The 27,529-nt window shown below is 60.5% G+C and overlaps 1 protein-coding gene across 26 annotated transcripts in view; it reads left to right on the forward strand.

Moving 5' to 3' along the window:
* Window positions 1–27,529, forward strand: part of NCOR2 (nuclear receptor corepressor 2) — a 212,196-nt gene that overhangs the window by 60,861 nt on the left and 123,806 nt on the right. For all 26 annotated transcript variants that reach the window (XM_053206160.1, XM_053206157.1, XM_053206158.1 and 23 more), the window contains 5 exons: window positions 4,676–4,890; window positions 12,262–12,389; window positions 13,980–14,157; window positions 20,650–20,829; window positions 24,743–24,856. In XM_053206160.1, the coding sequence (XP_053062135.1) occupies window positions 4,786–4,890; window positions 12,262–12,389; window positions 13,980–14,157; window positions 20,650–20,829; window positions 24,743–24,856 (705 nt within the window). In that variant the 5' untranslated portion in view covers window positions 4,676–4,785. The remainder of the gene's footprint in view (window positions 1–4,675; window positions 4,891–12,261; window positions 12,390–13,979; window positions 14,158–20,649; window positions 20,830–24,742; window positions 24,857–27,529) is intronic.

A 27,529-nucleotide genomic window follows, 5' to 3' on the forward strand; every position in this document is an offset into this window, starting at 1 on the left:
TTGTGGGTGGTCCCCACCGTGGACCATTCGTGTCAGGCCCCGTGCAGGACTGGAGTTCTTGGCCCTCCTCTGCCTGGCTCGGCGGCCCTAGTGCCCTGGTTTGTGGCTTGGACGTGCGAGGCCCGGACTGGGGCTTTGGGGTTCGGAAGTATCCCACGCTACCTGGCTCAGCCATTTCTTAGCCCCGCTTGAGGGCCGTCTCGTCTCCTCCGAGCCCTGCCCTTGCTGAGTTTGCCTCATTGAGCGCCTGCTGTTTACCAGGCGTGATGGCATTGCTTCCCAAGCATGCCGTCCTGCTCGCAGGCTGGTGGAGCTGGAATTGTGGACGCGTACCCGAGGAAACTGAGGCTCAGAGGTGTGAGGCTTCCTGCCTCACGAGGGGACAGAGGGCCCCCGTCCCCGGGAGGCCACTTGCCTCTTCCACCCCAGGGTGGAGCTCCTTCCCGACTTCCCTGGGCTGTGCCTGCTTCTCCTTCTCTGGTGCTGCCGTTCCGATCCGGCCAGCGTCGTCTCTTGCTTGGATGCCCGCAGGAGCCCCGAGGTCTCCCGGCTCTGTGTGGCGCCTGCTTATAAAACACACTGACTTCGGCCCAGGTCACGATCTCGCGGTCCGTGAGTTCGAGCCCCGCGTCGGGCTCTGTGCGGACAGCTCGGAGCCTGGAGCCTGCTTCGGATTCTGGGTCTCCCTCTCTCTCTGCCCCTCCCCCGCTCATGCTCTGCCTCTCTCTGTCTCTCAAAAATAAATAAATGTTAAAAAATTAAGAAAAATAAAATAAAACACACTGACTCTTCATTTCCCCAACCACCGTCTGTGGCTCCTCAGAGCCCTTAGAACAGAACCCATCCTTGCCGTGGCCCGTGGGCCTTGAGTGACTGTCCCCCCCACCTGCCTCGTGCTCACTCAATCAGTTACTCAAGCACGGGGTGCCTGGTCTCACCTCTGGGCTCCTGTTCAGGTGGCCGCCTCCCCCTGCCTCCCCCCTGGCTGTCTTGTGCCCGCTCCACTCCGGGAGCTTCTCCCTTCTCCCCCTTCTCCCCGAGACCCCCTCGCCCTCCCCGAGGCTGGAGTAGCCTGAGCGTCCATCTCCGAGGTCACTGTTTGCTTTCTGCTCCCTGCTGCACCCCACTCCCACCCGGTCGGGGCACCGAGACCCTCGGCAGCTGGGCTCCGCCTCATTCACTCATGTGGGGCTCAGTGCGCAGCGGGGACCCCGAAGTTTCTGTCCATAAATGGATGCGTGCTACCCTCTCTTGACCCCGAAGCCACCAGATCCGCGGTGGTATTGGGGCCGCTGTGCCGAGACTGGCCGCAGCCTCGATCGTTCTTCAGAAGGCCTTCCAGCCCAGACCAGATCCGGGGCACCCTGCTGAATCCCCCGGGGTCTCCCTCACCCCTCTCCTACCCCCATCTTTGATGGAGGTGCGTCCTAGTTTTCCTTGTCATTCACATTGAAACCTTGAGGAAGACATTTGTTTTTCCATTGACAGTGTTATGCAAATACTACCTGTGTCTAATTTGAACACATTTCCATCCCCGCGTGGAGAGCCCGGGTGCCCGTTAGCAGTCACTGCCCACGCCCTCGGCCCTGGCGGCCACCAGTCCGTTTCGGGTCTCTATGGGGTTGCCTATTCCGGCTACTTCCTGTAAGGGGACTCCCACGCCAGCTGGCCTTTTGTGACCGCCTCCTTTCACGCGGCGTGATGTTTTCACACCCGCGGTGTGGCTGTGGCAGTAGTTCATTTCTTTTTGTGACTCAGTCGCGTTCCACCGTGTGGATGGACCACAGTTTGTTTATCCGTTCGTCTGTTGATGGACTCCTGGGCGGTGTCCACCTCTTGGCTGTTGTGAATAGTGCAGCTCTGAACGTTCGTATACACGTATTTGTTCGAGTCCCGTTTTCAGTTCTTTTGGGAATGTGCCCAGGACTGGAAATGCTGGGTCATTGGGTAATTCTGTGTTTAACTTTTGGAGGAACCACCAAAATGTTTTCCTAAAAAAAAAAAAAAAAAAAATTTTTTTTTTTTTTTTTGAGCTGGCAAGAAATGTGACTGAGGTTGGGAGGGGTGGAAATTGGGTTTATTAAACAAGCTCGTGGTGAATGGAGGGGGCACCCAGAGTCCCTTGGCTTTGGGGACAACCTAGATGTGAGGACACGGGGCCAGGGAGTGCCAGGGTGACCTGTTGATGGCTGAGGCCCCTTGAGCTTGGCAGCCGACACACCATGAGTCTTGAGGGAATGGGAACCCGGCCAGACCCTGGCCTTGGTGTGAGGAGGGTGGGGTGCCGCTGAGGGTTCTCCAGGGCTGGTTTGGAAAGGTGTCACCTCCCCGGCTTCTGGAGCCCACGTGCACTGCGCGCGTGAGCATCTGGCAGAGGCCTGCCATCTCCAGTTGGCGTCTTGCTAGGCAAAGGAAGTTAGAAAAGCTGCGGGTAAATCAGACTTCTTTGCCGCCTTATGCAATGCAAAATCAAACAGCCATTTGGAAGCTCCCCCACTGCGCTTGGAGGAGGGGCGACCAGTGGGAGCCTCTCCCTGCCGAGGTGCTGGCCTCAGCTCCTCGGAGAGCCCAGAGAGAAAGCAGAACGGAATTTGCGTCCCTGTGTTGCGTGACCAGGATCCACTGGGTTCCGAGATGGATGGGAGCAATGGGAATTCTGGAACGGGGTCCAGAAGTGGCCACACCTGCCCCTCTCCCCAGGCCGGTTTCTTGTCTCTGGGCTATCGGACAGATGTCACGTTGCCCTCGGTGGGAACTGGCAGGGCAGCCCCCCCCCCCCGCCCCCCCATCAGAGCGTCACTGTCACTAGGCTGGAGCCACTGCAGAGACAGTACTAGGGGAAGTGATACTAACAGCGTCTGTTAGCTGAGCAGGATTTGGTCCCGTGTTTATAAAAATTACAGGGCACATCCTGTCTCCGTGGCTGGGAAAAGCCCACGTGGGCAACTTGCTGAGGTGCCCGTAGGTGCATTGATCTGTGACTCCTTCCTTCCCTGGCTGAGTCAGACTTCTGGTGGCAAGCGACAGAAACCCAGGTTGGGCCGGCGAAGGCCAAGCACGCGGCCGTCTCCGCCCTCCTAAGCGAGCGAGCAGGCTTCGCCTTCAGGCCTGGCTGTCATCAGGACCCCGCTGCGCTCCCTCCGCCCTTCCGCTCTGGCTTCCTGCCGGCCGGCGTCGTTGCTCGGCGGGCATCTGCCGTGAGGTGGCCCCCAGAACCGCAGGCTTTCGAGCTCCTGGTTCCGGGCCGAGCTGGTTCCTCCAGCCAGAGTCTCAAGACTGCCTCTCATTGGCCTAGTTTGGGCCGTGGGCGCATCCCTCGACCAATCCCTGGCCCGGGGGATGCAGGACTTGCATTGGCCAGGCCCGGGTCACGTGACTACTTCCCGCGCGCCGGTGGGAGGCCGGAGGATGGTTCCAGAAACGAAGGTCACATCTACAGTGGCGGGAAAGATGGGGGTGGGGAGGGGGACGCCACCAGAGCCTCAGATGGGGGTCTCGTTCCTCCTCTGACCACCGCGACCTCAGCCCTCCGTCCCAGTTCGAGACGGCCACGGGGCCCATCGCCAGGGGAGGGGCCCGGTGTCTTCCCGTGGAGAAGGACAGTTGTGAACCCGGGGCAGGGCGACGAGGGGCGTCGTGAGATGCAGCCCCAGCCTTGCCCGGCGCACCGGGGCGTCCAGGTGCCAGGCCCCTGCGCCATATTGGATTTTTCTAGCGGGGGGCGGGGCTGCACGTGCGGGGCCGGGGGAGGGGGGAGGGGCCGTGGCCGTGGCCGTGGCCGTGGCCGGCTCTCACCGTGGGCGAGGGCAGGCGGCCCAGGGGTGGGGGGATGGAGGCCCCCCCCAGAGATTTCTGGGCAAAGGCAGCTTGTGACTAAGGGCCTCCTGGCGCCCTTGAGTCCTGTCTTCCTCCCGAGACTCAGTTTCCCTAGCTCTAAAAGCACGGGACTGCTTCTTGAGATTTTTTTTCCAGCCTGGACATGGGTGTTTTCTGTCCCATGGAAGGTACAGTTTGTCCGTTCCCCCCGCCCCGGCTCTTGTCTGGGTCCTTAGCTGTTTCCCCAACGCGGCCCCCGGCTGCCCAGTCCCCCCACTCCCAGCTCTGCTCCTGCACGGGGTCGTGCGGAGGCCCAGGCAGGCCCGGCCTTGCCCGGGGTCACGCTGTGACCCGTGTCCTGCCCGAGCTGACCCTGCCCACCGTGGCCAGGGACGCAACCGTGCGCCTCACCCTGGCGGCGCCTCTCAGGACAGGCCCCCAGCTGCCTGCCTGAACTGGGTGCTTTCCAAGAACTTTGCCCTGGTGACTCGGAAATCTGCAGGGGCCGTGGGGTGAGGTTGGGTGGGCCGTGGGGGCTTGGGACCCTTCGGGGAATGGTGGGGCAGTGTTCACAGGGTTGGGGTTCCTGTGCCTGCTGAGCCAGGGCCTTGGTCGTGGGTGCGGGGGGGGGCGTGTCTGGCCTGGTCTGTGGCTCAGGGGTCCCCCAGAAGCCATGTTGCCACCTCCTGCTGTCGGTGGGCAGGAAGCGCCCAGCGATTTGGAGGAGGAGGAGGGTCAGGAGGACCTGTGTGCTTGCTTTTCCTCAGGGACCAAAGGAACTATTAGGGGGCCCCACCAGGGTCCTTGGAGGGAACACTGTCCCGTGGCTGATCTTGTTTCTTTTCTGGTTTTTTCTCAGGTTCCTGTGACAGGGCGGCCCATGAGCAGATGAGGAGGACTGGCTTTTAACCTTGGTGGCCATCGAGAGGGAGATTATTGGGGCCCCAGAGCCCCCAGACGCTCGCCGCCATGTCGGGGTCCACGCAGCCTGTGGCGCAGACGTGGAGGGCCACCGAGCCCCGCTACCCGCCCCATGGCATTTCTTACCCTGTGCAGATCGCCCGGCCCCACACGGTGAGTAAGGGGGGGGTGTATGCCCGGGGCCACCTTTGGGGCCTTCTCTCCCCGAGTCCCCGTGAGGGCTGGTGTGGCTCTGACGGGGTCAAGCCAGGGCTCACTGGGTCCCCTGAGGGGAGTTGGGGTGTCACGGCAGGGACCACTGGCCTCTGGACATTCTGGTAAAATCTCTTAGCCCCCGCTCTAAAGGAGGGGGGTGATGGAGACCGGGGCCAGGCTGAGCTGGGATCTCTGCCTCTCTGAGTCAGCTGTAGAATTTGTGTACGGACACGGGACGCCTGCTGTATACGCTTTGCTGGCAGCCCAGCCTCCCCTGGACTCCTTTTGGCTTTATTGGGGTCTCCCGGGTGCTGACTGACAGCCCCTTGCCTCCCTGAGCCGTGGCCCCGGGGCTCGTGCACTGGAGGCTCTGAGATGAAGACGCTCGGAACGTGTGTCTGGAGCCCTGATTTGGGGATCCAGGGTGTCGGTTCCTCTCACCGAGGAGCCGCCCCGCCTCTCGGGGGCGACCTGCCTGCGGGGAAAGAGGAGTGCTGTCTACGTGCTGGCCCGCACACGTGTGCGCCCTTGACCGGCTCTCCTAAGCTGCACCCTTGTTTCTCCTCGCAGTGACCCCGTTTCCTGCCGCGCCTCTCGCTGCGCGGTGTGGCCGTGAGGATGGGCCTTTGCTGGCATTTTTTGGGCACCTACTGGGTACCGTGTCCTTGGGCCTTGCCGGAGGGCTCCCGGGGTCTGGGGCCTCCCTGTTTGACCAACTGGCTGCTCGGCAGGGGGGTGTGGGGGGCCTTGCGGTCGTAGCTGGGCAAGAGGCCGGCTCTGCTGGCCCGTGTGTGTGTGTGTGTGTGTGTGTGTGTGTGTGTGTGTGCGTGCATGCGTGTGGACTGCTTGGCGTGGTTCCTCTTCGTGAGAAGAAAGGAAGTGGTGTGGGAGGGCATTTCCATCAGTGAGCGTGTGAACCCACTGGCCCCGCGGGGAGGGTGTCCCAGATGCGGCGGCCTCTTGAGGATTTTGGCCACCAGGATGCTTTTCAGAGCCAGCCGGGCTGAACGGGCACATATCGAGCCCTGTGACGAGAGCTTGCCTGTGGGTGGTCTTCAGATCCTCCGTCCGGCCCAGTGAAAGAGCGTCTGGCGTCGGTGCCCCACTTTGCACTCAAGGGGACTGAGGCCAGGAGACTAAACCGCAGGCCTCAGGTGAGATCGCTGCTGGGAGGCAGTCCGCTTCAGCCTCGGGGTTCTGAGCCCCGGTCACAGACGCCACTGCCTGCTGGGCACCTACCATGTGCCCAGGGCCACGGGAGTGTGCTCCTGGGGGCGCACGTTGTTACGTAGCGTCACCTTCTGTATCGGGGTCCCCAGCAACAGCGACCGCAAACCCTCGATTACCGAGCCCTTGCCACAGGGCAAACGCTCTGTTTAGAACCTTCTACGCGGACAGTTCACTCGCTGCTCTGAATCACCCCGGAGAGGGTCTCGAATGCTATTTGTGGATCGGGACTGTTTCGTAGGCGAGGAGAAAGGTCCACGTTCTTAACCGTTCTGAGCCTCGGTTTTTTAATCTATAAAATGGTGTCACGGCAGCACCCGTCTCCTGGGTTCTCGTGGGGATTAAGCATAACGATCTGCATGAAATCCTTATGGCAGCGCCTGGCACCCGCTCTGACAGACGTGTCCGTTCGCTCTCGCTATTCCTTGTTACCTCACCGTTACCGCAGCTGCCTGCAGGGGCTGCCTCTCCTGGGGGCCACTGGCCGATGCCTTTGGCTTCTCTCTTGTTGCTGGGCCCCTCCTGCTGGGTTCCCACCCCTCTCCCACCTCTTCCCTGTGGGCACAGCTTTGGAAAGTCCTCCTGTGCCTAGAGCCTCCCCCCTCCACCCCCCGCTGCCCCACTCTCCCGCCTTCCTTCTTGCCCTTTGCCCCAGCTGGGCCCTCTCCCGGTCATTTGGGGTCACTGGCTGACCCATAATGTCTCCTGTTCTGCCCCCACCGGGCTCTCAGTGACGCAGGATGTGGCTGGACAGGCCCCAGCAGTCACCACCCACTCCAGGCAGGAGGCTGAGGCCAGGGGTGAGCAGGGCCCTGGGGCAGCGGTGGGGTGGGACATTCCTGTCCTGTGTGGTGGCAGCAGTGGGGCCCCGGTCCCTGCTTTGTGTGGGGCAGCCCAACCCTGCTTGTCACCTAAAAGGCAGGAGCAAGGATTCCGGGCACCCCGGGCTGGGGGTGGGTCTTGCTGTCCTGGGCATGTGTCCTGGCTGGAGCCACTTTCCCTTGGCTGGTGGGGGGTCAGCATTGGGTCTGTAGTCTGGAGGCCCGCCCTCCCCACTGCAGCCCGTGCCCTCTAACATGTTCCCATTAGCCGATTTTACAGGTGGGGTGAGGTGCCCCCCTTTTCTGAGTCTAGAAGACAGAGGGTGGAAGAAAGGGGAAATCGAGGTACAGGGAGAAAAATGCCCCATCCAGGAGCCAGGTGGGAGCCCAGGGTCCTGGCTCCTTGCATAGTAGCTAAGGCAGGAAGCTGGGAGGAAGGGGAGGGGCCTGGACCCGGTGACCTGTGACCTTCCTGAGACTCAGTCTTCTCTCTCTCTCTCTCTCTCTCTCTCTCTCTCTCTCTTTCTCTCCCTCTCTCTCTCTCTCTCTCTCACACACACACACACACACACACACACACAGGCTTATCTTCAGGAGTAGCACCTCTTGGTTCCAGAGGCTTCTTTCCATGTGCCCTGGGCCCAGGGCTGCTTGGATGGCGAGTCTGCCCTGGAGCCCAGAAGAACCTCCACGTCTGGCCTTGAATCTCCGTTCCTTCCCACCTGCTGAGTGACACTGGGCTGTCCACTTGGCCCTGTGGGGGGGCAGCCTCGGTTTTCCTATCTGAAGTACGGAGTTGTGGGTCTGAGCCTCCGTGGAAGGTGCCGGGCGGGTTTGCGGTAGTCCTGTCTTTCCTCCTGGCGGGGTGACGGGAGCCCCTGTCCTTTGGGGTGGCAGGACCCTGGACTCAGGGGCCGTGGGAGCCGTCCCGTCTGCTGGCCCGCCACCTCCAGGCTGCCCGCTGTGAGGTTCACGGTGCGGGCGGAAGGCGTGATTCCAGGTGTGCTCTCGGGCAGAGGCCTGGCCGTTCCCCTGCCGGCTTCTGACACCCTCTCGGCCTTTCCGGACACCGTGCGCGTTGCCTGGGGAATCCCACAGAACCCCTCTGTGCCCTGCCCTCTCCACCTCTGTGGTCTTGGCTTCCCTCCCTCACGGAATCAGGACCCCACATCTTTCCCTGTGCGTCTCCCGGGGTTGGGGTCCCGACGTACCTTCCCTGCCTCGCCTTTTGTCAGGCTTCCTAGGGACTTCTCCGAGTCCCCCGGGACCTTCTGGACTTGCCTGAGCTCTTGTAGTTCTTGTGCTGAATGGATGTATTCGAGTCAAAAGGTGCAAGGTCTGACTTCTGGCGCTTCCGCTTTCTGCTGTGTGGACCCTGGCAAGTTACTCAATCTCTCTGTGCCTCCGTGTAGAGGGGCAGCTAAGAGCACAGGCTCTGGAGCCAGACCGATTGCGTTTCTGCGCTGCCTTAGTGATACCTTGGCTGTGGAATTTTGGACGAGGGGCCTTACCGCCCTGTGCCTCGGTTTCCCCGTCATTTGGTGGCGGTAACTGCGGGGTTCTGAGGCTCAGGTTAGTGGACGTGGGCAGAGGCCTTCGCGTGATGCCTGTGCAGCGTTAGCTCCCACGGATATCACGGGACGCCGCTGATGACCTCGGTGACGCCGTTCTTGTGACGACACCGTAGCGTGAGTGTCCTCTTCCACGTCGCCTGTGGGCTTTTCCTCTAGAGGAGACCTCGGCAAACCTCCGTAAATGTGTCGGGCCTTTCGGGCCGTGCGGCCTGTGTCACGACTGCTCAGCCCCGCTGCCCTCATAGCTCCGGAGCTGCAACCGAGAGGCAGAGGAGTGGCCGAGGGCCGAGCCCGGCTTGGGCCTTGGGCCCCGTTTCGGACTGCTGGCTCGGATCGGTGCTTCCCGAAAGCTCTGTGGGGAGGACCGGTCCGTTTCAGCTGCACTTCGCCCCAAAGCCAAACTGCACGGAACCCCCGCCCGTCCGGTGCGGGCGCTGGCCGTGGCAAGGCCGGCTGGCGCACGAAGACGCGTGTCTTCTGTACCCACTCGTCGCGGGCGGGGGCCCGCCTGGGCCAGAGGGGGCCGCGGGCGCGTGTGGGCGCGCTGGTGGGTTGCTCGTGTCCTGAATGCTGCCTGGGGTTTCTCCGCCTCAGCTTTGTGGCCCTTCCTGCCCCCCCCCCCCCCAGTTCTGGGTGCTGGGGGGGACGGCTCCCCAGAAAGGCCTCTCGGGAGCCCCCGTGCTGGGAGCTTTGTTCATTCATTTAGCACTCAGTAGGCGCCTCGTCTGCCAGTACTTCTGTAGGCCCTGGGAACGGAGCTGTGAGCAAACCAGAAGCATCCCTGCCTCAGGCAGCTGGTGTTCTCATGGGGCAGCAATGAGCAGCGAAGGAGGGGCGAGGGAAGGCGGAGGTTGTGGGGTTCCTAATTGAAGTCAGGCGCCAGGGAGGGAGGCCTCACTGGGAAGCTGACATTGGGATCAAAACCTGAAAGGAACTGGAGGGCCGGGCACGGGGAAATGTGGTTAAGGAATGTTCCAGGCAGAGGAAACAGCACGTGCAAAGGCCCTGAGGTGGGAGCCCCACCTCTCCAGGAGGGGCCCACGAGTCCTTTGCCTGCCATGTGCGGCTCCAGACGTTTCCTCAGCACCCCCTGGGTGAGAAACCCTATCCCAGGAGCCAGCGAGGAGCTCATCTTCTCATAGCACAGCTGCAAAGAAAACCTTTCTCCCGGCCCCTTCCTCCGACATCTCCCAGAATCCAGACCCAGTTTGGATTTGACCTGAGGCCCAGATGCCTCAGCCCCTTTGTCCTTGTGGCTCCTTAGGATCTAGCCAGGGACGTGCCAGATGGGGTTCTCTCCTGGTTAAGTTGATTTTCCACAGCGCCTGTCCCCTTCCTGGGGAGTTTGAGGGGCATAGTTTATCGGCAAGTCCCGATTTCTAGTGTCAGAGGCACCACGGCTGAGGAGAGGCTGGCAGAGGTGGGGGGGGGGAGGGGTCTCACCTGAGGCCCCTCCCCCCCCCCCCCCCCCCCCAATTCTCTGAGCAAGCAGCTCTGCGAGCATGTGGCAAGGGCAGGGCAGGCCCCTGCCCCCCAAGTCTGGCTTGTTGCTGTCACCTTTTGGGGGTACGTTCAGAACCTGCAGTCTGCCCCTCCCCGTCCCTCAGCAGGAAGCCAGCCTGGCCTCAGTCCTGCATCTCAGAACCTCCCCTCCTTGCTGCGTCACCTAGGCGAGTCACTTACCTTCTCTGTGCCCGAGGTCTCATGTTTGTGTGGGACTGTGCGCGAGACCCGTCTCATGGCGTCACCATGGGAATTAAATGAAAAACACGTTTAAAGCTTTTGTCGGCGGGCAGACACGGGCAGTTCATGAACGTTGTTGGGTGTTGTTATTATTTTGTTACATCACGTAGAGTTCGTGGGCTCTGAGACGTGGCCGGGAGGCTTGGAGCCTGAGGGCCTGGTGCGCCCCACCTCGGGTCAGCTTCTCTCTTGGGACGTCCCCGATTCTGGGCTTCCTGTGGAGCTTCCAGACCCCCCTGGGGGGGGTCCCCGGCTCAGCCCTGGAGACCAGCTTCGGGGCCTAGGGTGGGGTTTAGTGAGGACACCGCAGAAATGGCCCCCGAGATGCCCCTCGGAGGGGCTTTGCTGACGAGCGTCTCCAGCTTGGCTCCTAAACTGGGAAACTGAGGCCAGAAAGTTCGTGAAGTGGCCTTTCCGCGCCCCCCCCCCCCCGCCCCTGCCCAGGGCCCCGTGTGCCCCGTGCCTCTTCCCACCTCCGTTGGCCGACGTAGGTGCTGTCTCGCCGAGGCGTTGGCTTGTCTGTCTCCTGAGGGATCGGACTGTCTGTCTCTTGCTGCTTTGCTCATTTTGCTTTTGTGCGAGAGAGCCGGGCGGGGAAAACCTTCCCCCTGGCAGACGGCAGAGGCTGCCGATTCCTTCTCACACCTCTGCACGTGCGTGTGATCTGGGCCTGGCAGCCTTGCCAGCATGATCCCAGAGGCCTCGCTCCCTCCCTCCCTCCCTCCCTCCCTCCCCCAGGGCCTTCCCCCTTCCTCCTCCTTCCCACCCGCCTCCATTTGCGAGCACCTGGGGCCTCGTGCTAGACATCACAGAGTGGGGGGGGGGGAGGGCTGAGCCCTTCTCTGCCTTCCGGAAGCCACCTGTCATCTTGAGGCAGGTCTTTGGAGAGTTACGGAGGTTTGTGGTAGGAAGCACAGGGACCTCCTTCCATGCGGTCAGGCACCCGTTTCAAAGATGAGGAAACTGAGGCTCAGAGGGTTGGAGTGACGGACAGTTCCCCCAGCCCGAGGCCCTGCAACCTTTCTTCCCCACATTGGGCCTCCTCAGCGTTTCCAGCCTCCGAAGTCGCTGGGGTCCCCGTTCATTCCATTTACTCGTCTTCTCCAGCCTTTTGCGTCCCAGCCTCTTACATGCTTGCTTTGGAGGGTCTGAAACGCACACACTCCCAGCACACCTGCCTGATAGCATCTGATCGTCTTTGCAGGAATAACTGCTTAAAAAAAAAAAAAGCCGGACAACAGGAGCATGAGAAGACCGACTAGACTCTTTTAACGGAAACTTGGGAGAATTAAGAGAGGTGCCCAGAAGAAGATAAATCACACACGGTGCCCCTCTGCCTAAGCCTTACCTGTGCCAGACATCGCTAATTGATTGCCGCACACAGTGTAACTGAGTGTTCTAGGCAGGCAGATCGAATCGATTTGGATTGGTACAGTGGGAAGCCGGCCCTGTTTTCTCTTTCGAAACGCTCGTTTCTATGCTGTTTTAAAAACCCTTTTTAACGTGTAGTTGATCGAATCAGAGTGTAGTTGATAATCAGGATACTTGTAATTTGTTAGCGTTTGGTTTTTCCCCAGATGAGAAGGGGTGATGGACGGCACGTTACTGAAGAAGGAGAGTTTTGTCTGAAGCTCGTTTCCCCTTCTGACTTTGGCCGGACACACGTGGGTGGGTTTTCTTTTCACAGACAAGACAGGGGAACCCCAAGGTGGCCCCTTGTTTTGGAAGCTGGTCTTCGAGCCTCACGGACCTGTGCCCTGCAGTCTCACGCACACACCCTATCCCCTCAGTGCCCCGCTAGACACGCGGGCTGTGCCCTTTCCAGCCGCCTGCTACCAGGCGGGCTCGGTGGTCTCATCGGGGAGGAGGGTGTAATCGCACGTGCTGCGGGTGCCAGTGTGGGGCCGGGTGACTGTGGAGCGGGGCCGTCTTGGCTCACCCGCTTCCTCGGCCTCTCGCTGCAGGACGTCGGGCTGCTCGAGTACCAGCACCACCCCCGTGACTACGCCTCGCACCTGTCGCCCGGTTCCATCCTCCAGCCCCAGAGGAGGAGGCCCTCCCTGCTGTCCGAATTTCAGCCTGGGAACGAGAGGTGAGGAGAGGCTTGCACGCCGCCTAGCTGGGAGCCGCGGGGTCGGTCCTCAGGCCGGGGGAGGAGGCAGGAGCGTGCAGGGCTGGTGTTAAGTCGGGGGGCTGCCGTGCTGTGTGCCTGCCCTCGTCCTGGTGCAGCTGTGACTTGGGGCACGGTTGCGGGGGAGCGGGGAAGGGCCACGTGGCCCTCCGACTTTGCAGCGTGGGCCTTCAGTGGTCTCTGGGCGGGGGGGGGGGGTAGTCCTAGGCAGGAGGGGTCGACCGCCAAGATGCGGAGGGGCGGGGCTGGGGTGCCGGTGAGAGGGACAAGTCCCGCCTGGGTGCACCCGGGCTGCCCCCTCCTCCCTCCTGTTGTCTTCCCCTTTTCTCCCAGTCCCTCTCTGTCCCTCAGCTACCAGCCGAGGCCCTCTGGTGTCTGCCTGTGGCTGGGCCTGCCTGTCCTTAAATCTGGGGGGAAGGGGATGAGCCCGTGCAGCGGGACGGGGACCCCAGTGAGGGGAGGGCCGAGGCCAGAGCGGGGCCCCAAGATGCCGGAGATCATAACAGCGCTGACCGCTAAGAGTCCTAAGCTCAGATGTCATGTGCTGGCCCATTCTAGGCTGTGGGCGCATGACGGTAGGCGGCCCTGTCTCCAGGGCAGATGCCTCACAGACACCCACAAGATGACTCCAGAATGAGGCAGGTGACCCATTTATTAGCTACAGGGTGAGCAAGGTATTAGCTCTCTGGCTGGGGTGGCCAGAAAGGCCTCTCAGGGGAGGGACGTTTGTCCGATATGTAGTCGACCATTCAGAGAGCTGGTAAAGGCCTTCCAGACAGAGGGAACAGCGTGTGCAGAGTCCCAGAGGTGAGCATGTTCTTGGAGTGTTCTGGGCAGGCATCAACTTGAAACGCATTTTAGCAGAGGGGTATTTAGGCTGTCCGGTCGGGAGCAGTAGCCAGGGGCGGAGTCTGTGAGTCCTGGCCGTGCTGTGTGTGTTCAGGCAAGGCCATGTTCTCTCTGGCCCAGTTTTGACCTCTGCAGACTGGGGAGCAGGGTTGAGGAGAGCCGGTCGGGAGTGTTAGGCTGGACAGCTCCCGTCTCTGCCCCAGGCAGCTGGCTGAGCTGGGGAGGACGCAAGGCCAGCTTTAGCAGCCAGAATGCTGTGGTTGGCTAGTGATGTCCGCCCCGGGTGGGGGATGTGCAAATAACGGCATGTGTGTTACTGCCTGTGTTGGACCCACAAGGCTTTTTGGATTTGACCGTGCCCATGAATCACCCGGGGTTCTTGTTGACATGCACGGTCTGACTCTGTAGGTCTGGGGTGGGACTCAAGGCTGTGCGTTTGTAGCCGGCTCCAGGCGGGGCTGGCGCTGCTGGCCGTGGGCCGCTCTCGGCAGCGCGGGGGTGGGGAATCACCAGTGCCTTCTCTTCCTAGTAACATAGCGAGTGCTGACTCGTGGGAGGACGAGTCTGGGATCGAAGCTTGCCTCGCTGAGTGCCCTTGGCCACATGGGCACTTCTCCCTCAGGGTCACGGAGGGTGGGGCACACGGCAGGTGCCCGGCGGGAGGGCGGCAGCTGCGAGGCCCTGTGTCCTTGCCTCCCGCAGGTCCCAGGAGCTCCACCTGCGACCCGAGTCCCACGCCTACTTGCCTGAGCTGGGCAAGTCAGAGATGGAGTTCATCGAGAGCAAGCGCCCTCGCCTGGAGCTGCTGCCGGATCCCCTGCTGCGGCCCTCACCCCTGCTGGCTGCGGGCCAGCCTGGGGGCTCGGAGGACCCATCCAAGGTAAGGCCCGGCCCTGGCTGGCAGCCCCTGAGGACCTGGGTGCTCCTGCGGCCGCACTGGGTGCAAGGCAAGGGGTGGCGGCAGTGGGCGTGCCAGGTGGGGCACAGCTCGGGCCGAGGGTGGGCAGCGAGAGGAGGGGCCGGGACCGAGGTTGGCTCGCAGGCCGCTTCCCGGCCGGCCGGGGGCCTGCTCCTACCTGAACGCGTCTGGCCTGCGGGGCCACCATGCCCCCCCCACGTGCCCCGGAGACCTCTTTCACTTTACTCCTCTTTAAAATGGAAAGTCGAGGGGCTCCTGGGTGGCTCGGTCGGTTGGGTGTCTGACTTCGGCTCAGGTCCTGATCTCGCGGTCTATGAGTTCGAACCCCGCGTCGGGCTCTGTGCTCATGGCTCGGAGCGTGGAGCCCGCTTCGGATTCTGTGTCTCCCTCTCTCTCTCTCTCTCTCTGCCCCTCCCCCGCTTGCTCTCTGTCTCTCTCTCTCAAAAATAAAATAAAAATGTAAAAAAAAAATTTAAGTGGAAAGTCGAGCGGAGCTGGTGGGGGCGAATGTGCACAGATTAAGTGCCTACGGTGTGCTGGTTGGGGAGGTGGTCCTGCTGCTTCAGTAAACCTCAGGACAGTGGAGGCTCCATTTCACACAGAGGAAGCTGACAGAGGTGCTAATGGAGGGATCGCAGCCAGTGGCCCGGACTGTCCATTAGGGTCACCTAACTGCCCCCGAAGCTGTTTTACTGTCACTGCCTGGGATGGGGCAGGGACCGCGGCCAGGTGACATGCCCGTCCTTGGCCGGCTGAGAGATGGACGTCACTCCTGCACATGCTGAGTGTTTCTCCACAACTAGCTCGTTAGCAGCCTCCCGCCTGGTGGGTGAGGTCAGCGCTTCCCTTACTGCGGCCCTGGTGGGGGTGGGAGCAGGCGAGGGGGTGGACGTGGCCCACTCGGGCCTGTGGGTCCTCTTCCCTGCCTGATGCCGGATAGCATGGATCGGTGGGATTTCTGGCCGGTGCAGGGCCTTCGCTGGGGGGCTGGTGGGAGAGGAGGGCTCTCGGGGCTCTGACGACGGCAAGACGGTGCTAAGCGGGTGAGCCGGGTCCTGTGCCAAGCGAGTGTCGTGCCGTTGCGTCATCTCGGCCCCACTCCCGTGATCTGCCATCTCCTTTTGTAAAGGAGCCCCGGGCCCCAGGCTGAGCGAGCGGGAGCCACTCGCCCACGTCGCTGAAGGCCAGGCAGCCTGGGTCTGCAGCCCATCCCTGCCCACCAGGCTGCCCTGGTCCTCAGGCTTCCCGTCTGGTCCCGTTAGCCGGCCATCGGCCTCCCTCCTCCCAGTGCCTGCCACGCCCCCCGCCGTGGGCACCTGAGTCTGTCTCCTCCGCTGGGGGAGGGATGTTGCCGTTAGAAAAGCTGTTTCCCGAAGAGAGCCTTGGACGGCTAGGGGAGAGGGGTATGTGTGGAGGGGCAGAGGGCCAGGTCAGTGGTCCGGCCAAGGGCCACGCCAGGGAGGTCTGATTTCCTCCCTAGGGACTGGGGCCCCCAGTGGGCTGTGGCCCGAGCTCCTGTCCGGTTCTGCCCAGAGAACAGGCTGCCAGTTGTCTCTGGCCAGCTGCCCGCCCAGCCTGGCTCTCCGGAATGGTGGCTTGGAACCTCCAGAGGGTCTCCGTGCCTCTCAGTAGCTGTGATCGCCTGCTCGTCCCTCTTCTTGAAGTTCCCTGGTGGGCTCCCTCTCCCTCTGTGAGCCTTAGTCTTTGTGTCTGTTTCTGTTTCTCTGTGTCTGTCTTCTCTTCCTGGACCTTGGGGGTCAGGGGAGTGATGGGCCCGGCACAGGGGCCACCTGGACCCTGTTCTTGCCCCAGGCTGCTGAGAGCATTTGGAAAGTTCGAGCAGATTTGGGCAAGAGAAGGAGCCAGGAGGGAACACAGCTCTGCAAGTGTTCAGATGTTTTTTGCGTCTGCCGTGTGGAATTTAGCCGGACGCATGAGACAGGAATTCAGTGCAAATTTTTTTTTTTTTTTACCGCCCCGCCCCCTGCCAGCTGTGTTCCTTTTTCATATAAAAATGTTCTGTTTTCTAACGCTTCCCTGCCCTTGAGCCGCTGGAGTTTTGTGGTATTGGGCTTCCTTTGGAATTCACCAAAGTTTGCTTTAGGGGACTTTAGAGCCATCACGCACAGAACCACTTCTGAAAGTCCCTTTGTGTGGTGGGGCTCTGTTGGCTGAAACGGACAGAAAACCCATGTCAGACTCACTTCAGCATGGGTCTTGGCTCATACGACTGAAATCCAGGGTTGGTGGGCTTCAGGCACAGCTTGATTCAGGTGACGTGAATGTCACCAGGTCCCCATCTCTTGGTCTGCCATTTTTCCTGTGGTCTTGTGTTAACAAGAAGGCAGTTTGAGACTCCGGGCCTTCCTCTTCCCATGTTCAAGGCCAGCGAAAAGGGAGAGATTTCCCTCCCATCTCCACATTTCCTGCCCACAGCTGTTTCCCTCCTTGCCTGTGTGTGGGGTCCTTGCCTGTCTTGGAACCCATTGTTGTGATTGCCACAAGGGGGTAGACTCGGAGGGTCGGAGGCCAGCCCTGCCCCTTCCTGAAGTTGGGACGAGGGGGGCCTCCCCAGCCACAGGTCTTTTGCTGTCTGTGTCTTTAATTTTGCATAACGCGTTTTTCTCTTCTGCGTTGGCCCGAATTTTACACCAGAGGCATCTGATGGGAAAAATGGTGCCAGCTGCCTACCTGGCGACCGGCTGGGGTGTGGGTTTGTTGTGTTGCTCCTGTGGCTTTGGGCTGAAGCGAATCAGGCCAGCAGCCATCGGGAGAACCATCTGGAGGTCCTCTAGCCAGGCTCCCTGGGTCCCAGTCCTGGAAAACCTGGTCCTGGAGAAAGCGCCCTTTGCCCTCTGGGTGTGCCTTTTCTTTTTAAGTCGAGGTGAAATTTACATAACCTGCAATTAACCACATAAAGCGAACAATTCAGTGGCATTTAGTGCATTCTCAACGCTGGGCAACCACTCGCTTCCACTAGTCCCAGAACATTCTCATCACCCCGAAAAGGAGATCCCACACCCATTAGCAGCCACTCCCCATTCCTCCCTCCCCAGCGCCTGGTGACCACCAGCCTGCGCTCTGTCTTTCTGGATTTGCCTGTTGACATTTCCTGTACGTGGAGTCATGTAATCCGTGGCCTTTGCTGTCTGGTGTCTTTCACTCAGCATCGTGTTCTCAAGGTTCAGCCACGTTGTGGCACGGCCCAGGGCTTTGTTCCTTTTTTTGGCTGAGTCACGTTCCGTTGTATGACGATCCACATTTTGTTGGTCTGTTCAGCCATTGATGGACCTACTGCATTTTTGCTGATCATAAAAGCTAAGCCTGAGCTTTGAGCGATAAGAAGCCATTGAAGAAGACCCGCTTTTATTCATCGAGAATTTAAGGAGAAGTTTTCCAGCAACCTTGTCAGCAGTTCCCAGCCGTTGCCACTTGCTTCGTCTGACCCTTGCACTGACCTTGCCAGCTTTAGGGATGGAGGCCTTCTTTTTGCTAATGTTGCTTTTGAGATCTATTCCTGGGCTGGGATTCTGTTGATCTTCCTTTCTTGGTCCTGGCGGAAGATCCGAGAGGGGAGGGGAGGGAAATGTTTCTTACAGCGGATTAATGCTGCTCGGTGCCGGGAACCGCCTCCCCTGCCACCTCGTATCTCAAGAACCCTGGGAAATGACGGAGCCTGCGGGCAGAGACCAGCCGAGTGCCCTGGCTGCATAGAGGAAGGGGCAGAACTCAGTTAGGGGCTAGGGGCGGTGGCATGAGAAGGCAAAGCGGGTTTCAGCTGGCCCAGGAGGTGGAGTGGGGCCCTGTGGGCAGAGAGGATGGCCTGTGCAAAGGCCCTCAGGTGCCAGAGGACGTGAGCTGATTCTGGTTTGGTATGTGTGGGGCCAGGTGCCCGTGGCACTCGTGTCCACCAGCATGGGCCTCCTGTTGGGGAGTAGTTAGGTCCCCAAGCCCAGCAAGTGTCTTTCTAGGGAATTTTTCATCACACAGTTTGCCACAAATTTCAGGGGTCCTGGACTCTAGAAGAGATCTTGCTCGCGCTTGCCTAGCCATGCCGTTCTTTGAGGTAAATAAATGCGTGCTCTGGACCCTGCTTCTGCTGTGGAACACCCGGCAGCCTGGTCTCGTGGTCCGCCCACCTCCAGAGGGTATGATTGAGGCCCGACCTCGGCCTCTGGTGCCCTCTGAGCCAGGGTTCCATTGCATTGTGGCTGGTGACCTCAGGCATGTCGCTGAACCTTACTGGGTCTCAGTTTCTTCATCTGGGAAATGGGGAAAACGCTATTTATTCCTACTTCTTAGGGTATTTGCGACAACGACCTGAGTTAAGACTTGTGAATTGCGAAGAGCAGAGAGGTTGGCAAACTTAGTAAGTTTCAAACTTAGTGCTCAGCCCGCTCTTGTAAATAAAGTTTTATTGGCACACAGCCATGTTCATTTGTTTGTATCTTGTCGGTGGCTGCTTTCCCAATACAGTGATGGGTGAGTAATTGGGCAGAGTCCAAGATGCAAACCTGAAATATTTTCTACCTAGCCTTTTACAGAAAAGCGTGCTGGCCACTGGCTTAGAACAGCACCAGGCAGGTGCCTTCAGGTTCTCAGTTTCCTCATCTGTGCAATGGGGACAAAGTAGCAGGTCCCTGGAGGGCTGCTGTGGGAGTCTGGTGGGTAAGTTGTGCTGAGAACTGGGATGGGCCGAGTCAGGAGCGGTGCCTGGTTTGCTTTCTGCGGTTTCCCTGTGGAGGTGGCCTGAGCAGCATGGGGGCCAGGTGGTTGAGGGACTTGGGGCCTTTTCTGCATTTCCCATGAAGGTTCTGAGCGTGGAAGGCCTGGGAGTCCTGATGCCAGCTGTCCCCATGTCTCAGTTGGGAACAACGGGGGGCCGAAGGCAAACCCAGTGACATCCTGAGAACCTTGGGCCGTGGACCTTGCCCAAGGGGTCTGTAGGGGGGAGAGGCGTGGATGTAGGAGAGAGCGGCCTCTGCTAGTCCCGAGATGGGGAGCACTTGGCAGTCCCTGGGGCTGCAGTTGTCCTGGGGAATAATGTGTCCTCTGTCCTCCGGTGCAGCTGCCTGGGGGCGGGGAGGCAGCCGCCTGGAGCTCCTCCCGGGGCCTCCTCTGCCAGCAGCTGCCAGCTTGGCCTTGCGGATGGCTCCGGGCACGGGCTGGGTTCCGCCTGTGCTGACGGGCCCGGAGCCCAGGTTGTGGGGCAGGACGGTCTCAGCCACTGCACAGGAGGCACTTGTGTGCCAGGGCCTGAGCTGAGCCCTTTGTGCTTCTTCGCTGGTCCCAGTCTCACAACAGCCTGGGAGGTGGAAATTGTCCCATTGTACAGATGAGGAAAGAGAGGCTAGAAGCAGACTTGATCTGCCTGTGGTCACAAGGCTGCGAGGGGGCCGAGTGGGCTGGGATTTGAACCTGGGGCCATGCAGGTGAGTGCTCCAGTCAGGACTGCGTTTTGGTTTTGTTTTTGTTTTTTTTTTAAACCTCTCCCCTGCGCCCCCATATGCTCCCAGCACACTGGGTGCTCAGTAAACTTCAGCTGGTGGAACGAAGCGTCAAACAAATAGCCCAATGAAGGATCCCTCGTTGGTTTAACCCAATTTTAAAAACAGCTTTAGGGGCGCCTGGGTGGCTCAGTTGGTTAAGCAGCCGACTTCGGCTCAGGTCGTGATTTCGCGGTCCGTGAGTTTGAGCCCCGCGTGGGGCTCTGTGCTGACAGCTCAGAGCCTGGAGCCTGTTTCAGATTCTGTGTCTCCCTCTCTCTCTGCCCCTGCCCCGTTCATGCTCTGTCTCTCTCTGTCTCAGAAATAAATAAACGTTAAAAAAAATTTTTTTTTAAAAACAGCTTTAGTACACAAAGAGTAACTCTCAAAGAAGGAAAAGCAGGAAAATACTAGTCAGTGAAAGTAAGACAGTGTCCCCCACTGCGGACAGCGACTCTGATCTCTCTGCCTCTTGTCCTGTGGTTTTCGTGGAGGTAGGGGCGGGGGTGGGTAGGGGGTACAAAACCAGTCTTGCCCTCTATGTAACTTTCTGTGAAGTTGCCAGTTCGGACAGAGCATTGTGAATAACTGTCCACGGAGGGTCCGCTGAGGCCTCGCCTTCAGGGATCCGACATGCGGGTCTCGACGTGCGGGTCCCGGTGCTCACCCTTGGGGAGTCTGGTTCGGTGGGAGGACACCGGCAGGCAGGTGGGGCCAGAGAGGGGGCGTCTTATGGGAAGAGGGGGTGGTGAAAACTGGCCTATAGGAGGACAAGGGATCTGATCTTTGCGGAGCGGGCAGGGGGCTGGGCAGGGTGCACCGGTGGGAGTGGTCAGCAACCCTGTGTCTGGGGCGTGGGGTCCGTCGCGACGGGTGTCCGCTGTGGCTGGGAGCCTGGGGAGCGAGGGGGGGGCGCCGGCCGGGTGCCCCTTGTGCTGACCCCGCGCTCCTCTCCTCTCTGCCGCAGGACCGCAGCCTGGCGGGCAAGCTGGAGCCCGTGTCTCCCCCCAGCCCGCCGCACGCCGGCCCTGAGTTGGAGCTTGTACCTCCGCGGCTCTCTAAGGAGGAGCTGATCCAGAACATGGACCGGGTGGACCGTGAGATCACCATGGTGGAGCAGCAGATCTGCAAGCTGAAGAAGAAGCAGGTGCGGGCGCTCGGGGAGGGTGGCCCCCCGGGAACACCGGGCACAGGCGTGGGAGCGTGGGCTGAGCCCGCCCACCTGCCGGCTCGTGTCCTTGCCCTTACATTCCCCGGGTGAGAGTGCCGTTTTGAGGGGCGCGCTGCCGTCCACGGAACTTTCTGCGGATGGCGGAAATGTTCTAGGTCTGCCCCGTCTGCAGAGGTAGCCGCTGGTCACGTGTGACGCGTGTTGGTGAGGTTAAGGAGCTGAACTTTTAGCTTAGTGTCGTTTGAAGCAAAGAAGCCTCGGGCTTTGTACCGGCCAGCGCGGGGGTGGGGGCGAGGTCAGGATTCACAGCCAGGCTCTCTGAGGCCTGATCTCCTTTCTGCCGCTTCCCAGTGATGCACGATGCCCCGGGCGGGCAGTTAACCGCTCTGAGCTTCTCTTTCCTCATTCGCAACCTGCCTCTCGCCGGGGCTCTGGAATCGGGACGGGCGGGGCCTCCCAGCCCTGCCTCGGAGCAGTCGCGTCCCCCAGCCTCGGTTTCCTGTCTGTGAAATGGGCCCAGATGTGCCAGCACGTGGCAGGGTTGTGAGGAGGGGATGGGCTCGTGCCATGAAAACCAATCCTCGCGGGAACTCTGGAGACCAAAGAAAAGTTAGCACAGAGATCTGGGATGTTAATTGTAGAGTTTAATTTTAACAGTAATCACTATGCACTTAGTTGACGATCCGCCTTTTCCCTGCTCCTCCCGTGCTTCCCTTTGGTATCTTCCGGTCTCTGTTCAGACGTCCCCTCCGCGGAGGCCTTTGTAGGAGCTCTCGTCCCCAGCCACCCTCTCTCCCGGGGCCAGCAAATCCAAAGTCTGGCTTGATGCCTGTTTTCGTAAATAAAGTTTTACTGGCACAAAGTCACACGTTGTCAGTGGCTGCTCTCGAGATAGGACGTCAGAGCTGCGTGGTCAGGACAGACACCGGGTGGCTGGGGGATGAAGCCTCTACTCCCGGGGCCTTCCCTGGAGAAGTTTGCCACCCCCGTTGTGCCCCGGTGCCCTTCTTGATGACCTTTCCTGCTTTGTTACACCGTGGGCTCCCCGCCACGGCGGTGTGAGCCGCGTCCTTGTCTCCCCGCTCCCTGCTGTGCTCCTCGCACTGCTGGTGCATCGTAGGTGCTCGTTAGAAACTGCTGATTGGGCCGCTGTGACACCGGCTTGACCCCGAGAAGCATCTGGGTTTCCCCTGGGAGAAGCAGGGTCACACTTCATGCCCTCTAGGTAAGGGAGTCTGGGCTCCAGGTAGGGTCAAGGGCCGCCCTGGCCACCAGGGGCCGTGAGTCAGGCCAGTTTGGGGCCGCGTAAGCAGGGTTGGATGGCTGTATGGGCTGTTGACGGATTCCCAAGGGCATCAGGACTGGTGCTTACACGGAAGAGCTGGGACTGGGGGACGGTCCTGAGGCTGGGCTGCTCATTAAGGTCGAGCAAGGTGTCCCTGACCTGCGGGACAGTACGTGGGTCTGCAAGATGGTGGCTCAGGCGTCCCGAGAGGGGGCCGGGCCCTGGTCGGGGTCAGGCAGCATTTGCACCGGCCGGGGGAGAGTACGGGCACCTTTGGTCCCTCCCGGCCTGGCTTTGGGACGGGGCTATAGCTGCGGGTTGTGTGCATGCGTCTGTGACTGTGGCTGGAAGCCAGGCAGCCCAGCGCAGCCCTTGACAGTTTTTTTTTTTTTTTTTAACTGAAATCCACAGAACGTTTTAAAGTGAACAATTCACTGTCATTTAGCACCTCCACGGTGTTGGGCCACCACCCTTCTGTCTGGTTTCGGGACATTTCCGTCTCCTCTCAAGGAGGCCCTGTACCCGTTAGCTGTCATTGTGTATCCCCTCCTCTCCCACCGGCCTCTGATCTGCGTTTCTGTCTTTACGGGTTTACCCGTTCTCGGTATTTCGTATTAGCGGAATCCTATAACACATAGCAGGTGTCTGCGCTGCCTTCCTTTCTTCCTCTTTTTTTTTTTTTTTTAAAGTAATTTCCAAGTCCAACACGCGGCTTGAAGTCGTGACTCCGAGATGGTGTCACGTGCTCTACCGACCGAGCCAGCCCAGCGCCCTTTCGTTCCTTTTCAAGGCTAAGTCGCATCCACTGTGTGGATGGACCGCGTTCTGTGCATCCAGTCACGTGTTGATGGACGTGGGGCTGTTCGTACCTCTTGGCTGCTACGAATAGAGCTGCCGTGACCGCTCGTGTTCACGTTTCTGTGTGAGCTGCTCTGTCCGTTCTCTCGGCTCTGTGCGCAGGGGCGCAATCGCTGGGGCGCCTGGTAACCCCGCGTGTAACATTTTGAGCACCTGCTCCCTTTTACCTTCTGGCCCCCGGTGCACGGAGGTCCCCGTCTCTTATGTCCTCACCAATGCTTGTTTCTCTCCGCTTGTTTCTGTTGGCGTTGACGCCGTCCCGACGGGCAGAAGGGGTCTCTTGCTGTGGTTCCATTTGCCTTCGGTAGCCGGTGTTTATCAGGCTGTGTAGACAAAGCCCTCTTTATGCGCATCCTCTTTGATCCTCGAGCAGCCTTACGGGGGTGTTCCCCCCTCCCTCTCTGAGGAAGACACTGAGGGTCAGAGAGGTGTGGTGACTTACCCAAGGCCACAGAGCTGGCGTTGGAGCGAGGTTTGAACCCCGGCCCCGGTGGAGCTCTGCATCGCCAGGGTCTCTGAGCGTCTCAGGTGGTGTTTCTCATCGGTGCCTCAGGGAGGACCAGCTTCGCGAACGGGGGACAGTCTGCTTTCCGCCTGCCCTTTCTGGCTGTGTGCTTCTTCCATTTCTTTGCTTCGTTGTTTTTTGTTTTGTTTTGTTTTTTTGCACTTTTTGCAGGGGGATTTCTCTGTTCTGTCAGATGCTGACTGCCCTTCTGGAAGCTACTGCCAGGGGTCACTGTGGGGCTAAGGCAGCGTGGCTCTACCAGCCAGGCCTTGGTGCCGGCAGAAGCCAGGACTGGATTTTCCGGCTCTTTCCGCGTGCTCTTCTCTTGGCTGCCTTTTTGACTTCACGGCGGTTTGCTCCGTGGTCGTGGGCAGGCTGTGGTCATGAGCGGAGAGCGTGTCTGTTCTCACTCGGCATGTTCTCAGATGGCACACACCTGGGCATCGGTCTTCTGTGTGACCCTGGGCCGGTGTCTTAGGCTCTCTGGTCTTTACTTTTCCTTTTCGGTACAAAGCACACAGCGGTACAGAGGGACGCTCTTTACGGCGTTTGGAGGAGGACGGTCTAGTACAGAGGCCGCGAGGCAGACGAGGGTCAGAAGCTGCCTGTTAGGTGCTGGGTGCGTTGCTGGGGGCCTTGAACCCTCGTACCAGCCCTCTAGGGTGGAGGTTTCATTTTCCCCGCTGAACAGAGAAGTTCAGCAGTTACCGACTCAGCAAGTGTAGAAATAGGGCTCCAGGCTGCACACTTTGGCTCTGGAGTCCGCACAGCCTCTCCTGATGCCAATGGTACTTGTAGGGCGGATAACGGAGGGTAGCCGCCGGCTTTTCGTGGCCACCCCCCCCCCCCCCCCATGCTCGCCCATGCGGTAACTTGTCCGGGAGGCCTGGCGCTGAGCCCCGTTTTACAGATAAGGAGACCGCAGCGCATCACGGTCCAGGAGCTGCTCGCTTTTGCTCACCTGGCTCGTAAGTCGACAGAGTGGGATTCAAACGCAGGAAGGCCGGCCACACAGCCCAGAGCCTGGGGTGGGCCCTTCCCTGCCGAGCTGGGGGCCTCTCCAGGGCCCGGAGTCCCCTGGTGGGTGACTCAGAGGAAGTGGTTAGCAGCCTGACTTCCTGTGCGAGTCCGCGGGGCCCGTCGCCTGCTGGGGCCGCGGGGCCGCCCTCCGCCATGGGGGTGCTGCAGTGTGCCTTCCGCCTGCCAGGCTGCTCACCGCTGCGCTCTCCCCTTTGCCACAGCAACAGCTGGAGGAGGAGGCCGCCAAGCCCCCGGAGCCCGAGAAGCCCGTGTCGCCGCCGCCCATCGAGTCGAAGCATCGCAGCCTGGTGCAGATCATCTACGACGAGAACCGGGTACGCCCTGCCCCGGCCCGAGGCGCCCCGACTCCCTGCTCTCTTGCCCGCCCTGGGCCGGCCTCCGGGTGGGGTGCGGGTGTCGCCGCGAGGGGCCTGGCTCTCTCCCCGGGCCTCAGCATTCCCGACTGAGAAACGGGGACCTCTGCCGTCTCCCACGCGCGCACACGGGCCTGAGCGGGAGCGGACGGGGCGGCCCGGCGTGGACCGCGGCTGGCCTGTGGGATGCGGTGTGGAAGTGTAGGCGCCAGGTTGGGGGCGGGCCTCAGGGGCCAGTCGATTAGAAGGTTGAGGTGGGAAGGATTGGGCAAGCGGCTTGGCATTCGTGCCGGAGAAATTCCTGTCGCGGGGAAGACGATACTGATGTTACTGTTACGGACGATAACAGCAAACGTTAAGCGAACGGCTCCTACGTGCAGTGGGCCAGGTTCTTTACGTAGCAGTCCTGGGAGGGTGGGTACAGCGACCGTTTCCATTTAACAGAGGGAGAAACTGAGGCCCAGAGACACTAGGTGACTTGTCCAGAGCCACACAGCTAGAAAGTGGTGGACCTGGGACTTGAACCTGGGGGCCATCAGGTCCTAGATCGTCAGCGCTGGCCTCTGCGGACGTTGAGGCCTGGAAGGGGCCTTTGGCATCGTCGAACACAGGGTCTGTAGCAGGCTGAGGGGGCTCCTGGGGATGTGGAGGGCCGGTGCTTGGTGATGGGAGGGGGCCCAGTCTTGGGGGAGTGGCTTAGGGCACCAGAGCAGAGTGTCTGCGGGGCCCGAGGTGCCCTGAAGTGGAACCCGGTGTCTGGTGAGGTGCTGAGCTCATTGTCATCCCAATCAAGCCAGCGAGAGCTCAGCTTCCACGATTTAGAGGCGACTCTTTGCACGTGTACTCGGGGCCTGTGGATCTGAGTTGCCTCCCTTATTTTGCAGATGAGGAAACTGAGGCCCAGAGAGGGACCCGTTCCTTGTCTTGAGGTTACAGAGTGAAGTGTGACAGATGGGGGTCTCGTCTCCTCTGGGCCCCCACTCCCAGCCAGGGGTCCTGGCCATCTTTCCCAGCCGTCTGTGCGATAGGCTCTGCCCGGGTGCTGAGCCAGTGTTCACAGTGCGGGTGGGGGCCGGGAGGGTACTGGGGCCAGGGGGCTGCTCTGGAGCCTGGGAGCCTGTGCTTGGCGCCCGTGGCCGTGGCTCCAGGGCAGGAACCCCTGGATCAGTTGGACTGGCTATGCTTCCGCCTGTTGAGGCAGCAACAGATACGGGCCGAGACTGAGCCTGCTGGGGGCCCAGAGCTGCGTGCTGGGCCTTGCCGGGCCGGTCGCCCTCCCGTACCCTGGCCCCGTCACAAGACGATAGGGGCGCTGAGGGGTCACGTATGCTTTAGCTGGGTGCGGTGGGTTCACGTCACATCTTTATCACGCCTTGGCCGGGTGACCTTGGGCAAGTTACTTAAACCTCCCTGTGGCTCACTGCAAAGCGATGATGGTTCCGGCACCTTCCTTGCACGGCGGCGTGAGAATTGAACGAGCTCCTCATGTAGCGCCCTTAGAGCAAGGCCTGGCGGTGAGCGACTGCTATTTGGTGTTTGTTGTGGCCATGCTTCTTTTCTGGTGATTGTTTATGTTTTGCAGGATTTCACTTAATTCCCTCCAGATCTGTACCAAACAGGTACTCTCTCCATTTTACCCTTTAAGAAATCGGGGCCCAGAGAGGGAAGGTGAACTGCTTGAGGTCGCACAGCAAGTGAGCGTTGTGGCTGGGAATCGGAGTCAGGATTGAGCCGACTCCAGGAGCCTGTGGTGGAGGGCACTGGGGCAGGGCTCCCGCGTGTCGCCCCAGGTGGCTCCCCTGCCTACCGCCCCCCCCGCCCCCCCCCCCGCCCCCCCCGCCCTCCGATCCTCAGGTGACAGGGCAGGCGTGCTTCTCTCCAGCAGCTGTGGAGGCAAGTTGGTGGCTCTGCTCAGGATGTCACCACACTGCCCTTGCTCCTTGCCAGGGGCTGGCACTCCAGCAGGCTGCAGCCCCGAGCCCTCCGGGACCGGGTGAACGCAGAGGCACAGGCCTTTGGTGCCCCGGTGGGAAGCCTGGCCCGCCTTTCCCTGGGGTTTGTCCTTCAGGTCGCATCAGGTTCTCCCCAAAGAGCTGTGGCTGCAGATCCCATGGGTCTTTGGCTCCTCGGCTCAGCACTCCCCTCCCCCAAGAGCAGTTCACACACCCCCTCCCGGTTCTTAGCCAGGATGGTCTCTCTGCCGGAATTGCCGCCTCCTTCTGTCCAGGGTCCAGGTTTTCTGCAGCTTCTGTGTGAGTGGGCAGGCGGGGGGGGGGGGGGGGGGGGGAGGCGGCGGGGGAAGAGGAGGGGGGGCTTGGATCCCAGGCCGGCCGCCACCCGGATGAGCTGGGCCATTTGTTTTAGTCTCGGGTGTTTGGCTGCTCTGGGTCCCGGCTGCGTTCTTGAAGTCACAGGGTTGGCTGTGACCGAGATCGTGGCTGGGGGGGCTTTGTAAACTGTAAAGTGCCGTACCAGGAAGGGTCCGGTGAGTCAAGACTCTTGGATACAAGAGACAAAAACTTAGGTCAGATTGGTTGAGGCTGAACGGGGTCTATTGAGTCTTGTAATGAAATTACCGTGAAATTTGTTATTTCAGGTATGGGTGGATCCAGGCCCTCAAATAAGATGTCGGGG

The sequence above is a fragment of the Acinonyx jubatus genome, chromosome D3, assembly GCF_027475565.1.
Source record: "Acinonyx jubatus isolate Ajub_Pintada_27869175 chromosome D3, VMU_Ajub_asm_v1.0, whole genome shotgun sequence".
Taxonomy (NCBI): Eukaryota; Metazoa; Chordata; class Mammalia; order Carnivora; family Felidae; genus Acinonyx; species Acinonyx jubatus.